The sequence below is a fragment of the Raphanus sativus genome, chromosome 6 (assembly GCF_000801105.2).
Source record: "Raphanus sativus cultivar WK10039 chromosome 6, ASM80110v3, whole genome shotgun sequence".
In the NCBI taxonomy this organism is placed as follows: Eukaryota; Viridiplantae; Streptophyta; class Magnoliopsida; order Brassicales; family Brassicaceae; genus Raphanus; species Raphanus sativus.
In genome coordinates this window covers 42,725,690-42,741,801 of record NC_079516.1, presented here as the reverse complement: position 1 = coordinate 42,741,801, position 16,112 = coordinate 42,725,690, and the positions used below count along the sequence as shown (strand labels likewise).

The window sequence follows — 16,112 nt, the reverse complement described above, 5'->3', positions numbered from 1 at the left end:
CCGGTTAATCCGGAGATCTGACAATTCAATTTATGTTTTTAAAATATTCATATTAAAAAATCACTAAAACCCTTCGACTAACCGATTAAACTGATGGATGACCGATATGTAATCTAATTGGATTTAAATTGTAATAGTTTCATAATTTGTAATCTTATAATCGAAATTTTAAAGTTTACTATTTTGCAATTTATGAAATTATGACGTTTCTACAAAATTTTAAAGAGAAAATGATAGATATAAAATAACTAAGATTAGTTATTGTATTGTTTGGAAACATTGATAGTAGTATAAAAAATATATTGTTTGGAAACATTGATAGTAGTATAAAGAAATAAGTATATTGTTTGGAAACATGGATAGTACTATAAAGAAATGAACATTAGTGACTTAATATATGTTTAATTATAAAGTATAAATGTGTATTTAATTTAAAAACTTACAAAATAAATGTTAGGTCCAACAGAATGTTTCTGTTTTAATAAGATAGATAGAACACAGATTTATCAGAAATGTTTTAAATATCTTCTCGATCCATGTTTTAGAAAAAAAAATATTTTTAAAAGATCTATATTTTAAAATTTCAATGCATGTAATAATAAAAAATTGTAAACTTCAAACACAGTCAATAAAATTTTGATTGGTTAAAAATTCACAAAAATAACTAAACAGGAAAATCATACATTTATTGTCAAAATTTTACATGTTTTCTTAAAAATGTGAATACTCCAAAATATGTATTATTTTAAAATGGAAAGAGTATATGATTTATATTTTAATGTTATATGTTATGTAACTCTCTAATCTTATTGAAATGAAAAATATCGGGAAAGACTTTCTTCGTAATCACATTCACTAAAAGTCTCATCTTTGTATTCGTTGTACACCAATATGCCGAAGACTTTCTTCGTAATCACATTCAATCCAACGCAATTAGTTCTCGATCATCAATAAAATAACTATATCGAGCTCCAATGGATAAGTAGCTGTGATCGAGCTGTTTTATTGGAGACGAGAGCTAGTTGAATTGGATGTGGTTACGGAGGAAGTCTCCTACAGATCGGCGTACAGCGGTTCGAGAGAAAAGACGTAAGCAAGTTGGAACTGTAACTCGATCGTGGTGGTGGCGTCGGCGGTTTCAGTAAAGGTGGAAGTAATCATGGAAACATGGTTAGTAGGTTTTTCCTTCCTGAAAACTATGGTGAGAACCAAGTTCTTAAAAGTATCATTCAAAGACTTTTGTGTTTAATGTTCACAACTAGTCTATATTTCTATTATCCACGCTTTGGTATTTACGTCTACATTTAATTTTGTTTATAAGTTAATATATAATAAATATATATATGAAAATAAATCTTAAGAAATAGAGAATTTTATATATAATTTACTGTGAAAATTATTTATGTTATTTAAGAGTTTGTGATAAAAATGAAAACATAAAATAGAATAAAAATAATAAAGTTAAATAAGAAAATGAGAGAAATTCATATAATAAAAAAATGGCTCATATATTGGAAACCATAAAGACAATGGGACAAGAAAAAGTGTGTCTCAAACATTAAGTGTCTTATAGTGTAATTGGAACGTGGAAAAATGTCCGTAGATGTAATGGAAAAGTGTTGTAGGTGTAAAAAATTTGATATTATACCCCCTTAATCCATAACGGTAGTTTTACAGCTTGATCATATACATATTTGGATTTTTTTATTCATGTTCAGTTCAGATTTCCAAAAATTTCCAGGCTTAGCGTATGATCATATCCCCAAATATAGAAAATCCAGCCAATACCAAAGAGTAAGGAGATATAGATCTGCTGATAGCTAGTTGTGAACAAGTTGGTTTGTGGAGCAAAAAGAGTGAAACTATTCCAATGTGACAATTGGTAACTTTTTTTCGAAATTTAAAAAGAATACTAGGGTGTTTAGCTATAGTTTATGTATCCGTATATAGAGAATGATATCCGGTTACTTACAACATAAACGAACATCTATATCATTATTATTATTTTAGAGTTGATTACTCTCTAGATGAATTCATGACCAAATCTGGTCGAACGACATAGAATACGTATTACAATTTACAAGAATACACCAATACAAATAAGGAAAAACTAATACCAGTATGTACTCTTGGTAATGAAGAATGTAATAGACCTCAACCTTTTTTTTTGAAAAAGAAATAGACCTCAACCCTTCCGGTGACAATATTATTTAAAACCAGTACTTTATTGTGATATGCGTACTGGCTATATCATGACATCCGGTGACAATTTGTATTTAATAAAGGTATTTTATAGTTGCACAAAAAAAGGTATTTTATTTGAATTTGATTCTGATCAGAAATTTGAAATGGTAATATGTTTCTCATGCGACTGATGGGGGTCCTGGGGGACCATGTTTTGGTGGCGAGCATATGACAGCAAAACAGGCAATAGCACGAAGATCACACATACCTTTAGAGTAGAAGTGGGCAAAATATCCGTAAATTTTGATTCGATCCGTTATTCGTTCCGATCCGATCCGAAAAATCCGAATATCCGTAACTTAACGAATCGAAGCAAATACTAAAATCCAATATCCGTCAAAGACGAAACAAATCACAAATACTAATATTTTTAGAAACGGATATCCGATCCGATCCGTTATATACATATATATGTATACATGTTTATAAAATTATATAATATACATACTTATATATCTTTATATAAGTTTTATAATGTTTTTATTCACTAAATTAATTATTTAGTTATTAAAAAATTTGAAAGTATGTAATTTTTTATTAAAAAAATAATGAAATATTATTATTTTATTTCAGATTTTCTTCTTTTTCTTTTATTTTTCTTTATTTTTTAATTTTTTATTATTTTTTACGGATCGAATCAGATATCCGGAAAAAATTCAGATATTCGCGGATATCCGATGTTCCAGATATCCGAAAAATTACGGATCGGATCGGATCGAAAAATCGAATATTCGTAAGGCACGGATCGGATCACGGATATCCTTAAAATTCCGGATATCCGCTCCGTGCCCACCCCTACTTTAGAGGCTAACCCCATAACACTTTTCACATATAAGAGCCACACAACGTTTGAGAGTTATACGCATTTTGCCCCATTTGTATTATTACGTTTTCTCTACTTTTCTATTATATAGGTACGTAATTGACAAAAAATAAATTACATAGGTACGTCTAAGTATGAACTTACTCTATATACTTATTAGTCCCAGATCTTTTGGTCTCGTGCAAAATGAATTTGCATTTAATTGATTAACGTTGACGTTTCTTCAACACACATCCATTAAGTTTCAGATTTCTTATTTTTTTACCTAAAATCATATCTATATCTGCAATTTATATATTGAAAAAAAACAAAATAAGTATATCTGGGATGTAGAAAAGTACTATATCGTGGTAAAAAAATAAACTATATCTCTTATACACTAACATCTCCTATCACACGAACGAATATTTATCACACATGAAGCCTAGCCCTACCTATATAAGCCTGACTCGAGTGCAGTCATCAAATTATCAGCCACGCTAGTATATAATTTCAATGGCTACTTTATGTATTGGCTCGACTCATATTTATCACAGTGTTCTTAGTCTTTCCCCCACTTCTCGAAGTCCTCGGCGTTTGGCACGGACATCAGTGACGACCAAAACGGTCACTGCGATTGCTGACACTCTTCGAGGCTCAGCCAACTATCAGCCTTCTCGTTGGAACCATGAATTCCTTCTTTCGCTCGAGAATATATATGTGGTACGTGTATTTCTGTGTATCCTAATATATATGTATATATACGATCGAATTTGCTAAGCTAACATACTAATACGACCCAAATAGAGAGCAAACAGTGTGAGAGATAGAGATTTTCTAAAAGAAAAGGTGAGGAAGGTGCTTGATGAGACGACGACTCCTCTTGAGCAATTGGAGCTAGTCGACAAATTACAGAGACTCGGGGTCTCATATCATTTTGAGAGTAAGATTCACAAAATTTTAACGGATTTTTATCATAATAGTTTAAGAGAATGTGGCAAAGAAAATTTACATGCTACCGCACTCAAATTTCGACTACTTAGAGAACATGGTTTCAATGTCTCAGAAGGTTAGTACAATAGTTATATTCCTCATATCAGGAAATTCTAATTTATGTATTTAAAATTCTATGCATGTTAACTACGTTTCTTTCAGGCATATTTGATGTGTTCATCAGCAAAATAGAAGATGGTACGTTCGAGAGTGGTGATATAAGAGGTCTCATCTCTGTATACGAAGCATCCTATCTTGCAACAAAATTGGATACTAAATTGCATAAAGTCATTAGGGCTTATGCAAACCAACAACTAAGAAAAATCATAGATAGCCCTGATCACAATATTTACGATGTAAATGTCCTTGAGATGGCCGTTGAAGCACTAGAGATGCCGTACCATTGGAGAATGAAAAGGCTAGAAACAAGACGGTACATAGATGCGTACAGCAAACACGATGTCTTGATTGAATTCGCCAAGATCGATTTCAATATCGTACAAGCTGTTCATCAAGAAGAACTCAAATACCTCTCAAGGTAATATTTATTAAAATAAGAAATATATTTTATTCACAACAAAATAAAATATGCAGATTCTTTCTTTTCTACACTGTTTATATGTGGTGTGAAGCTGGTGGGAGGAGACGGGCTTGAGTAATCAACTGCACTTTGCAAGAGACAGAATAGTAGAAAATTATTTTTGGACTGTTGGACAAATCCAAGAGCCTCATTTTGGATACGTTCGACGAAAAATGACTAAAATAAATGCACTTATTACAACCATCGATGACATCTACGATGTCTATGGCACTCTTGATGAACTTCAACGATTCACTGACATCGTTGAAAAGTAACCACTCATTTTCTTCTCTCTTGGTTTATTTTAAAAATTATTAAAACCACAGAATTTTAATGGAAACATATACATAGGCCTACATATACAATGCAAATATCGTGGGTTAGAAGTTATTTATCTATATGTATATGTGTTTGACTGTTTGTGCGTGTTACAGTTGGGATGTAAATCGGCTTGATGAACTTCCCGAGTACATGAAGCTGTGTTATCTTGTATTATACAATGAAATAAATAGCATTGGACGTGATATTCTCAAAGATAAAAATATTAATGTGATCCCTTTCCTAAAAAAGTCGGTAAGTATAATTATCAGAGTTTATAGTTATCGGTTTTATGATAAAATTCTAATTAATGCTTTTAATCATCTTAAAATGAGTGGGGAGATTTATGTAAAGCATATCTAGTTGAAGCAAAGTGGCACAAAAGGAAACACAAACCAAGTGTTGAAGAGTACATGCAAAATGCTTGGATTTCAATATCGGCCCCAACTTCATTAGCCCACTTTTACTGCGTCTTTTCCGACCAAATCTCTAGTCAGGTCTTGGAGACTTTGTCCCGACACCAACATCATGTCGTCCGGTGCTCTGCAATCGTATTACGCCTAGCCAACGACCTTGGAACTTCACCGGTAAGTAATTGTTTCTCTACTTATTTAATTATTTGCATGTACACTATTATTTAAAAATTTACGAGCGTGGAAGATCACAACATTTCTAACGATTTTATTTATATTGACTTGAGTGATTCATATCCTACCTATTAGACAAGTTAAATCGTGATAATAATTTATGAAACTATATATGAACTTAACTATCTGCTTCTCTGGTTTATCCATAAACTAAATGATACTCCCTCTATATCACATTAAGTGGTGTTTACAGAATTTTCTTTTGTTCCAAAATAATTGATGTTCTCACTATTCTATGTAGAATTTAATAACATTTGAATTTTGTGACCAATTACAAAATGCTATTTTTTTCTTATTGGTTGAACTATTCTCATTTAATGATATTTGTATATAACCAATGTAAATTTTATAAAAGTTAATATTTTCTTAATCTATGTGCTAAAACCTTAAACATCACTTATAATGATACCGATGGAGTAATAATAAATGAGAGGTCAAATACCCTTCTTACAAAAATAAAGCAAAAATAAATTAGAGGTCAACATTTTAGCAATATATAAGATAATATGAAAAGAGCAAAGAATTATATTAACTACATATATGAAAATAAGAAGAAAAAAAATAAAAGGTTTGTCTGGTATAATATGAGTTCGTCTATTGATCGATGTAGGATGAATTGAAAAGAGGTGACGTTCTCAAATCGGTCCAATGTTACATGAATGAGGCGAGAGCTTCGGAAAAAAAGCCACGTGTGTACGTGCAGGAAATGATCAGCAAAACATGGGATGAGATGAATTACGAGATAATTTCACATGACTCGTCGTTCCTTCCTCGGGGTTTTGTGGAAGCTGCAATAAACCTGGCACGCACGTCGCAATGTATGTATCAATACGGTGATGGCCACGGCTCTCCGGACAAAGCAAAGACTGTTGATCGTGTTTTGTCTATATTAGTTAATCCCATTCCCTTAGACTAACCTACATATTACATTAAATATTGTGTTTTTATGGGTGAATGATTCTCGAATTTTCTGAGCGCTTTTCTTCAGATTTGCTTACTCAATAGTAGGTGTCTCTCTCCAGCCACATAATCATCATGTTGTTGTAGAGTGTCGTAGAACTTGGGACAGTAGAAACGTAGCATTTTTTTTTTGAAACTGAAGAAACTTAGCATTTTAGTTTTACTAACTTAAAATAAAAAAATATATTAGTAATGTGGTCTGTTTTTCGGAGGGAATTCTTTCGAATATACTTCAAATAATTTTCAAAAGGTTTTAAAATAATTTTGAAATTTTATTCAAATGTTTTAAATAAAATTTATAAGGTTTAAACCAGCCAAAGTAATTATCATTGATTCAATATCTAATTAAATTTAATAAATATTAAATTTAAAATGGGTACAAATAGAGTTTGAAATTTAAATGAGATTGGTTTTAAACGAGACAAGTTTGAAAATAGAATGAAATTATCATTTTAACATTTCTAAAAAAATATTTAAAATATTCCATGGAACGTGGATCAAAATATAATTATTTAATTAAAAAAAACCTTAACTTATCACATTTGCACAAATAGTTGAGAAGTTTGTAGAAAAAAACAATAGTTTCATGTATGAAAAAACAAGAGTGATTAAAGTTAATATACAAAGAAGGGATGGTATTTAGGTGTATGACTCTATTTAGGTGATATGGAAATTGGAAGACTAAAAAAAGATAAATGACGAAGGGATGATATTTTAGAGGCTAGACAGTCTTGTAAAGATCAACACAGACAAATTACAAGTCAGCAATGACGAAAATATTTCAATTGAAAGAAACTAACGAACATTCTACTTTACCAAAAAAAAAAAAGTAACGAAAATTCTTTGAAATCCTAAGTAATCCTAAAGCATCTCCAATATAAAATTCCATTTTTTTCTCCAAAATGGAGTAAAAGTAAATATGGAGTAAAATTAATCCAACCCTACTCCATTTTCACTACATAATGGAGTTATGAACAAACAAAAAATAGATTACTCCATTTATGGAGTAAACTTTAAAATGGAGTGAGATATGGAGTTGGGTTGGAGCATATGTTACTCCATACTCACTTTTACTCTATTTTAGAGTAAAAAATGGAGTTGGGTTAGAGATGCCCTAAAAGCACTCACATTGGTGAACTCTCCATTTTTGATTCCCAAGATAAGTTTTATAATTTTTTATTTATTTTTTTTCTAAATAAATAAATCAACGAACAATACATGTGATACGAGTTTATAACCACGAAAAATACATGTGATACGGGTTCATAACCACAAACCTTTGTGATACGAGTTCATCAAAATAGCAGTATTATATTATTTCTTTTTCTTGAAAATCGCACGAACCCCACCGTAAACCCCTTGATGCGGGTGATCTAATTATCAGAAATTGGAAAGAGAGAGAAAGGAGAGAGATTCTCCACGTCACTTCTAAGACAAAAACGTCCTTTAAAATCTATCTATTTATATAAAGTAGAGTTTCCTCCCTCCTGGTGATGCCACGTCAGATTCCATGTCACAAAGTCGATCAACATGGAGGCGACACGTCAGGTGCCTTTGACGCACCGTTTCATTTATTCGACGAACATTTGGGCTTGAATCGTTTATTTGGTGTGTTTGGGCCTCCGAGATTGTGTCGCCTCACGGTCCTTCAGTTGCAGTAGCCTCTAACCCTAATACAACTGGATCGATGACGAGCAGTTCGGGTCTCCTCTTCATGCGGCGGCGATCCGATGACCTCTGCACTTCTTCTCACGACCTGAAACGGCGTGATTAATAACTCACTCATAAATCCAATTTATTGCCTCCACCACGATGTCTTCAAATCGTCCTTTCAATCTTGGAGACGGTGACATGATCTGTATAAATAGAGGTTATATTCCTCCCTTTTAACCCATCTCCTCTTCCTATTTCTTATATCTCATACTTATTAATCAGGGGGGGAACATGACGTGATTCAGAAGGTGGTGGAGGAGGAGCAGCGTCGTCGCGTGGTATGGCGGCGATCCGTGTTGTGGAGAAGCGAGAGATTGGTTTGAGGAGCGGGAAGGTGAGAGGCTGAACGGAGTGAGATCGGATAGTGGGAAGAGAAAGGAGAGTGATGGTCGGTGGCGGAGATCTCGATGAGATACCGCGGAGGAGAGACAGGCATGAGGGATGGTGGTGGAAGAATGAAGCGGTGGTGGAGAGAGAGAGAGAGTGAAGTGTGAAGCGCTCCATCGCCGGAGACTAGAGAGATGTGCGAAGTTTTTTAGTTTTCTTGGTCAATGACTGTGTGTCTGTTCTATCGCCGAAGAGCTATGGATGAGTCGTGGATGTGAAGAAGACAGTTAAATTATTAAACCTAATCTAAAAAATCTTCCGTTCTATTTTTAACCGACTTAACAGAATTAAATTATAATTAGGCTTAGTGCAACTCTAAGATTAACTTTTGCGGTCCAGAATACAAACGTAAACACAGCCCATATGTATCAACGTAGTACAATAATTTTATTTGTGAAGTTAAAAAAATGTTTTTAAAATAGGTACTACGATAAATGATTGGAAAACCGAATTCAAGATGATGGAACAAATATGTGTTATCAAAAATAAGTACCCTAATGTCTGCAATTGTTTGGACTTTGGATGACTTTCATGATTATTATCTTGGTTCAAATAAAACTTATGAACTTCTTGATTTGTTTATAATAGCAGAGGCAAATGCTTGCATGTGTGTTTCATGTCAATAACGAGACAATCTGAGTCGTTTTGGTTTTAATTCATTTTTTTAATTCACAAAATTTTAAAATAAGTGATTTGGTTAAAATATTTTTTCATTAAAAATGAAATTTCAAAGTTATATTAAAACAATCTACATATTCTGCTTGACCAAAAATTAACAAAATAAGAGTTCATTTTTTAAAAAAAATTAGTAATTTATATTTTAATAATAAATGTAAATATATACATAATATTATTGAAATAAAGTAAAATGATAGAAATAAATATAAATATAAAAATTTCCCAGGCGTAACCTAGAACAACCCTAGAGCTAGCATTTACGGATCATTTTCTACACTGTACAATTATGATATAATCAAACTTAAGAAAAAATTACTTAAGAAAAACTCCGGACGTAGAAAATTATAAGAATAATATAAGTATTGGAAAATATAAAATAATTACATAATAAAAATGAAATTTATTCGCTATCTAGATAAACATATAACTTTTAATAAAAATAACAAAAATAAATAATAAATATATTAGAATAATTTTCATAAATTGAGATGAAACTAAATATTATTTTTTTCTTACATCTCACCCGTAGAGCGGGCCAATCCTAGTAGTATCATATCAACAACCATAGCAAATAAACCTTTGGCAAACATTCGGTCAATGGTCACTATCATTGGAAATATGAAAAAAAAATACAATATTATCTCAGCCGCTAATAGTTTAGATTTGCCAATCCGACGGCTAAGGATCTGCGAACTCCTCAAAGCTCATGATCCCTACCGCCCGGCCCAGCTACTCTCTTCACCGGAAATCATTGCGATCTGAAAGGAAAAAACACTCATAAAAAAGACGACGAGAGGTTTTTGATAAATGACAACTTTGAAAGAAGAAGATAATCCAGAGTCATTACTCTCAGTCAGTAAGTAAATCTCTTAAATCTCAAACCATTATCAGTCAGTTAGAGCTAAGATTATAAACTCATCAGAATCTGATAAAGCTTTGATCTTTTTTCGGTTTTGGTCCAAACCCATTCGCGAAAATTGAATAAAGTTTTGATCTTTATCGGTTTTGGTCCAAACCCATTCGAGAAAATTGAATAAAGTTTTGATTTTTTAATAATTGAATATGTTTTCAGGACTCCTAATGGATGAAACAACAGAGCAGCGCCCATCTGCTTCGTTTTCATACTCAAACTGGCTTTCAAACGTCAAGAAATCGACACAAGAAGCTTACGAATCAAAGCCCCTCTCGCACTGGATCCTCCTGGCTCTCAGCGGTGCGTCGATGCTCACAGCCTTCCCTGCTTCTAGTCTACTCTCACGTCTTTACTTCTCAAACGGTGGCCAGAGCAAATGGATCATCTCTTGGGTCGCCGTCGCTGGATGGCCAATCACTTGTATCATTTTACTTCCTCTATACATCTTTAAAAAGATCAAACCGACGCCTCTCACCACAAACCTCGTTCTCTCTTAAATAGTGCTCGGTTTCTTGAGTGCTGCGGATAACCTTATGTACGCTTACGCCTACGCCTACCTCCCTGCATCCACCTCCTCTCTTCTGGCCTCTTCTTCTCTCGCCTTCTCTGCTTTTTTCGGCTACCTCATCGTCAAGAACCCCATGAACGCTTCCGTTGTTAACTCCATTGTGATAATAACAGGCGCTATGGCTATAATAGCGCTTGATTCTAGCTCCGACCGGTACGATTACGTCAGCAACCGCCAGTACTTTGCAGGTTTCTTTTGGGACGTGATGGGTTCCGCGCTTCACGGGCTCATTTTCGCCTTATCTGAGCTCGTGTTCGTGAAGCTGCTGGGGAGGAGGTTCTTCCACGTGGCCTTGGAGCAGCAGGTGATGGTTTCGTTGGCGGCGTTCGCGTTTACGACTCTCGGGATGGTTGCGAGCGGAGATCTACGAGGGATGGCTCGAGAAGCCGAGAGTTTCCAAGGCGGGGAGTCTCGGTACGTTCGGGTTCTTGTCTGGAGCGCGGTCACGTTTCAGCTGGGTGTTCTCGGGGCCACCGCTGTGTTGTTTCTTGCGTCCACGGTCATGGCGGGAGTGCTTAACGCTGTGAGGGTGCCCATCACTAGTGTAGCGGCTGTGATACTGTTGCGTGATCCGATGAGTGGGTTTAAGATTCTGTCTTTGGTCTTGACGTTTTGGGGTTTCAGCTCTTACATCTACGGGAGCACGAGCCCAACCCCAAGTACTCAACAAGCTTCCTCTTCGTCCTAGTTTGCAGCCTATTCCTCTGTTTCTATTCCTAAGAGTGTGATCTGATGATTCATGTAATATATATGATTATATTGCGGCTACTAAAGTTGTATGCTGATGGATCTGATGATCTCTTCGTGGAACAAGTTCTATGAGAAGCAAACAAACCCATATATATATAATAACTTGGATCAACCAAGGAAACAGATCAAACGACTATTAAGAAAAGAAACGAAAAATGAATCTTTTGAGTGAAAAAAGATTTTGCAGACTTTCAGATTGTAGATGTTATTTTCATTGATTAGACTTCGGTTTGATGATAAAAAATCTGCATAATTAGATTTAAGAGATTAACTGGGGTTCAGAAATATTCTTCTGTCCTAGAGATTTAAAGTTTAAAGGCTCAGACAAAATAAAATTTAACCTAAACAAACGGCTCAAAAATATTAGATATAGATGAAAACACTATGTTAAGTGTGTTAAGACATCTCCAACTTCACTCTATTTTTCATTCTAAAATAGAATTTAGAGTAAAAATGTTCTAATAGTACTATATTTTCCACTGTATTATAGAGTAAAAAATATGTTTACTCCAAATATAGCGTAAGTTTTTTTTTGTTCTATCGTTCTTTTTTTTTACAACTGGAGCAAACGTTAACTATATTATATAGTTACTATACTTTAGAGTAAAAATAGAGTTAAATTGGAAATAATCTTAATAAACTTCGGGAACATCTGTACAAATCTACATCTTCAATTTTTTTTACATCTAACTCGGCATCTTATATTCCAACACTACAAAAGATAGTTTTTTACGTCCAACTCGGCATCTTATTTTTAATACTTACGACATCTCTAATAGTTGTCATCAATTTTTTCCTCATAATGATGTAAACTCAATATGAGTTTGAGTTTTGTTCCAACGGTTACCTTCATTTTTTTCCTTCAAAATAAAATATTCCAAGTATATTCAATTATTAATACTTATTATTAATTTTAATAATGCTATGTATTTTAAAAACTTACAAATTTTACCCAAAATCCTTATTTTATACATAAATTTAGTTTTTAAAAGCATAAACAATGATTTATATGAAAAAAAAAAACAATGATTTATATGACCTTATAATTGTATTAATGACAGTGCTATTAATTTTGATAAAGTATAAAATACAAATAATTAATCTTTTCAGATATAAAGTAAAATTATATAAAAGTTTAAGGATCAATTTGTAAAGGAAAAGTTCAATAGTAAAAATAGGGTTGTGAATATTGTTCCCTTAAAATTGAGGGATACTATTCATATTCTCAATTCTTTCTTCAAAGTGATGTACTATTAGAGAAGGCATTTCCTCAATTTTTGATGTTTTCCCTCAAAATAATGCAGCATTGGAAATGATGGAAATGGTCTTACATCAGATATTGGATGATAGAAATGTATTACCAACATTAATATAAGTGGCTACTACTATGGCGATGCAATATAGAGCGAGTTTTTCTTTGATTCATCCCCTAAGAATTTATAGGTTCAGCAATCAATAGTAGTTTTATTACGTAAAGTAAAGTTGAAAACATTCATATATACATAAAACTACATACATAAATTATAATAATTTTTAAATATTCTGATGTAAAATATTTTTGGATAACATAACATAGAATTTTTTTAGATAATAACTAATCAAATTAATGAAATTCATTTTTAATTTATAGGTATTATATATTGACAAATATAATCTAGTTTTTTTTATTAAGGGTACTAAAGCATTTCAAATATTATTATGAGGACTTGAACCACACTTTGCTTGGATTCACACTTCATAACAGGCTGCACAAACTTCCTCGCAACACTATTGACAGCCTAAAACACACATAAATCAACACAAAACTTGGAAAATACCCGTAAGACATACGACTCTTCCACATGAACAATTAAATTGTTACAAGTCTCGTTAATAAGCAACTTTTGAAAAATACTATTTTATTTTATATTCCAAAACTCCATTATTTCACCTTCTAATATAAATCTTTCAAGGCATTCATTCCCCCTCATCGGCTGTATAGAGAAACAATTTCAGCAATGATCAGTTTTTGTTTTCAAAGTTGTTTCATCTTCGCTCTCCTATTCTTCTTCTCAACACTCTTTCTCTTTGCCTTCTTCTTCAAGAAACCAAAGAATGATCTGCCTCCGAGTCCTCCTTCTCTTCCGATCATCGGTTATCTTCACCTAATCTTAGCTTTCTTTTTTGGTGAAAGTTTTCGCCAAAGAATCTTCAACAAAGAGTTTTACAAAAATATCTCCTTAAAAGATTTTCTTCTCTTATTGTCCCCAATGCACACGACTTTTCAGAAAATCTCATCCATGTACGGGCCTTTCCTTTCTCTCCGCATCGTCAACTTCCCCATCGTTATAGTTTCCTCTGCCTCGATTATCCACGAGATTTTCAAGGCCCAGGACATCAACGTCTCCTATCGTGGTGATATTGCCATCGATGAGTGCATAATTCTTGGATCATTTGGCGTCTTCAGAGCTCCTCATGGAGATTACTGGAGGTTCATGAAGAAGCTCATGGTGACTAATCTGCTTGGGACCCAGGCGCTGGACCGGTCACGTGGCGTTCGTGAGTTTGAGCTAGAGCGGTTCTATAAAAATTTGTTGGATATGGCGAAGAAGAAACAGAGCGTGGATATCGGTGAGGAAGCGTTAAGACTTGTTACCAGCACCTTCGGAAAGATGAGCGTTGGAAGTAGTTTTCCCAAGGATAATAATGATGCCACGAAAGTCTCTCAACTTTGTGTCGAGTTCAGTGCATTGGCACATGAATTTTTATTTCATAAGCTGCTGCTTCAGAAGCTTGGGATCTCACTACTAAAAAAGAATATAATGGATGTTTCACATAGATTTGAGGAGCTGTTGGAAAGTATTATTGTGAAATACGAAGAAGAGAAATCTGAAGAGCACCAAGGTACTGAATGTATGGATGCATTCTTGGCAGCTTATCGAGGCGAGAACGCGGAGTATAAGATTACTAGGAAAAATATCAAGGCGTTTCTCGCGGTAAATTAATATGAAAAAGACCTTTTTCTTCCAGAATCCTATGGGTACATTTATTGCATGGTTCTTATAGTGGAAGTCTTAACGTAATATAACAATCGTCTCTTAACTTAACTAATAAAAACTAAGAATCGTCCCTTAAATAAGATATTTAAGAGACGGTTCTTAGTTTTTCTTAATTAAAGTTAAGAGACAGTTCTTATATTACCCTAAGAATCCAATCCTAAAAACCTTATAATAAACATGGCCTAACAAACACCAATATACTTTAAATAAAAAATCTACAAATGCAGGAGCTTTTCTGTGGAGCTGGGGCCTTCACTGCTTCAACTACACATTGGGCAATGGCAGAAATCATCAACAACCCTAATATTCTTAAGAGAATTAGAGAAGAAATATATTCCGTGGTGGGGAAAGAAAGGTTGGTTCAAGAAACTGATCTACCGAAACTTCCTTACTTGCAAGCTGTCATCAATGAAACTCTTAGATTGCACCCAGTGGGGCCCGTCTTGCCAAGAGAATTTCAGCAAGATTGTACTGTCGGAGGGTTCTACATAGCCAAGGGTACAACACTTGTTATTAATGCTTATGCTGTGATGAGAGATCCTGATTATTGGGAAGATCCTAACAAGTTCAAGCCAGAGAGGTTCCTAGCTTCTTCAGGATCATTGCAAGAGGAGGAGAGAAGAGAGCATGCAATGAAGTTCCTCCCTTTTGGAGGCGGAAGAAGGAGATGTCCTGGATCAAATGTAGCTTCTATCATAGTAGGAACCGCAATAGGTGTGATGGTACAATGCTTTGACTGGAAAATCAAAAGTGGAAATGAGGTTGACATGGAAGAGGCTCCTGGATTAAATTTCTCCTTGGATTTGGCTCATCCCCTTGAGTGCATTCCTCTTCCTCGAACTCTAAACCCTTTAGCTACCAATATGCAGATTATGGATTTGTAAATTTAGAAGATCATTGTTGCTGTTATTATATTCCAAGCTTTTGCTTTTATTTCTACAATTGTATTTCTATATTATATTTTTCTAAATCGTGACATCTTTTTTACCAACATTTTAATCTATTTGAAGCTGTCTGTCTCGTAGAAGAACTTATGATCCCAAATTCATTCCACTACATTAAAAAGAATATAATAACCATTCAACAAGTGATGTTGTTATGGCTTTAGGTTTACATAAGAATCAATGACCAAGAGACTACAACAGAGCGTAGAAGACAATAAACTAGAGCAAGAGGGTAAATCAAGATTGCGTTCACTGCTATGTCTGTCTCCTTTCTCTTCTCTTAATTCATCTCAATCTGACTCTTGTTATAAACTAAAGAGAATGTGGAGAGTGATTTGTGAGGAATGTTGTGTCTATTTCTCATTAGCCAACACCACAATATATAGTGGTTTGATACAAGGGTTTACAAATGCTTTACAAGGAATAAAATCAACACATTGATTACATTGACTACATTGATGTCATAGAGAAGACTTGGTCATGGTGATTACTCCAAGGTTGACTGAGTCTTCTGATCTCGGTCCGGTTTGTAGATGAACCGATGTAGACCGGATGTAAACCTCCTTGCACTTCCTCT

General features: G+C 33.8%; 3 protein-coding genes across 6 annotated transcripts; all 3 read left to right on the top strand.

Moving 5' to 3' along the window:
• Positions 1-3,532: 3,532 nt before the first annotated feature.
• Positions 3,533-6,571, top strand: LOC108810841 (1,8-cineole synthase 1, chloroplastic). 4 transcript variants are annotated; one of them, XM_018582918.2, is made up of 7 exons: positions 3,533-3,769; positions 3,854-3,989; positions 4,202-4,577; positions 4,672-4,890; positions 5,054-5,192; positions 5,273-5,524; positions 6,195-6,571. In XM_018582918.2, exons 1-7 carry the CDS (start codon positions 3,563-3,565, stop codon positions 6,498-6,500), a joined length of 1,635 nt encoding a protein of 544 aa, XP_018438420.1. In that variant the 5' UTR covers positions 3,533-3,562; the 3' UTR covers positions 6,501-6,571. The 4 variants fall into 4 exon arrangements, with proteins under 4 accessions (XP_018438420.1, XP_018438419.1, XP_056844369.1 ...); XM_018582917.2 differs by having other exon boundaries at positions 3,854-4,115; XM_056988389.1 differs by having other exon boundaries at positions 3,638-3,769; positions 3,865-4,115.
• Positions 6,572-9,905: 3,334 nt separating this feature from the next.
• On the top strand, positions 9,906-11,643 carry LOC108833547 (probable purine permease 5). Its single transcript, XM_056990125.1, is given in 2 exon segments — positions 9,906-10,178; positions 10,395-11,643. Coding segments are annotated over 2 exon segments (1,146 nt in total). The 5' UTR covers positions 9,906-10,129; the 3' UTR covers positions 11,492-11,643.
• A 1,888-nt stretch (positions 11,644-13,531) lies between these two features.
• Positions 13,532-15,487, top strand: LOC108808561 (cytochrome P450 705A22-like). Its single transcript, XM_056988060.1, has 2 exons — positions 13,532-14,528; positions 14,819-15,487. The coding sequence occupies exons 1-2, from the start codon at positions 13,551-13,553 to the stop codon at positions 15,473-15,475; spliced, it is 1,635 nt and encodes a 544-aa protein (XP_056844040.1). The 5' UTR covers positions 13,532-13,550; the 3' UTR covers positions 15,476-15,487.
• Positions 15,488-16,112: the final 625 nt, after the last annotated feature.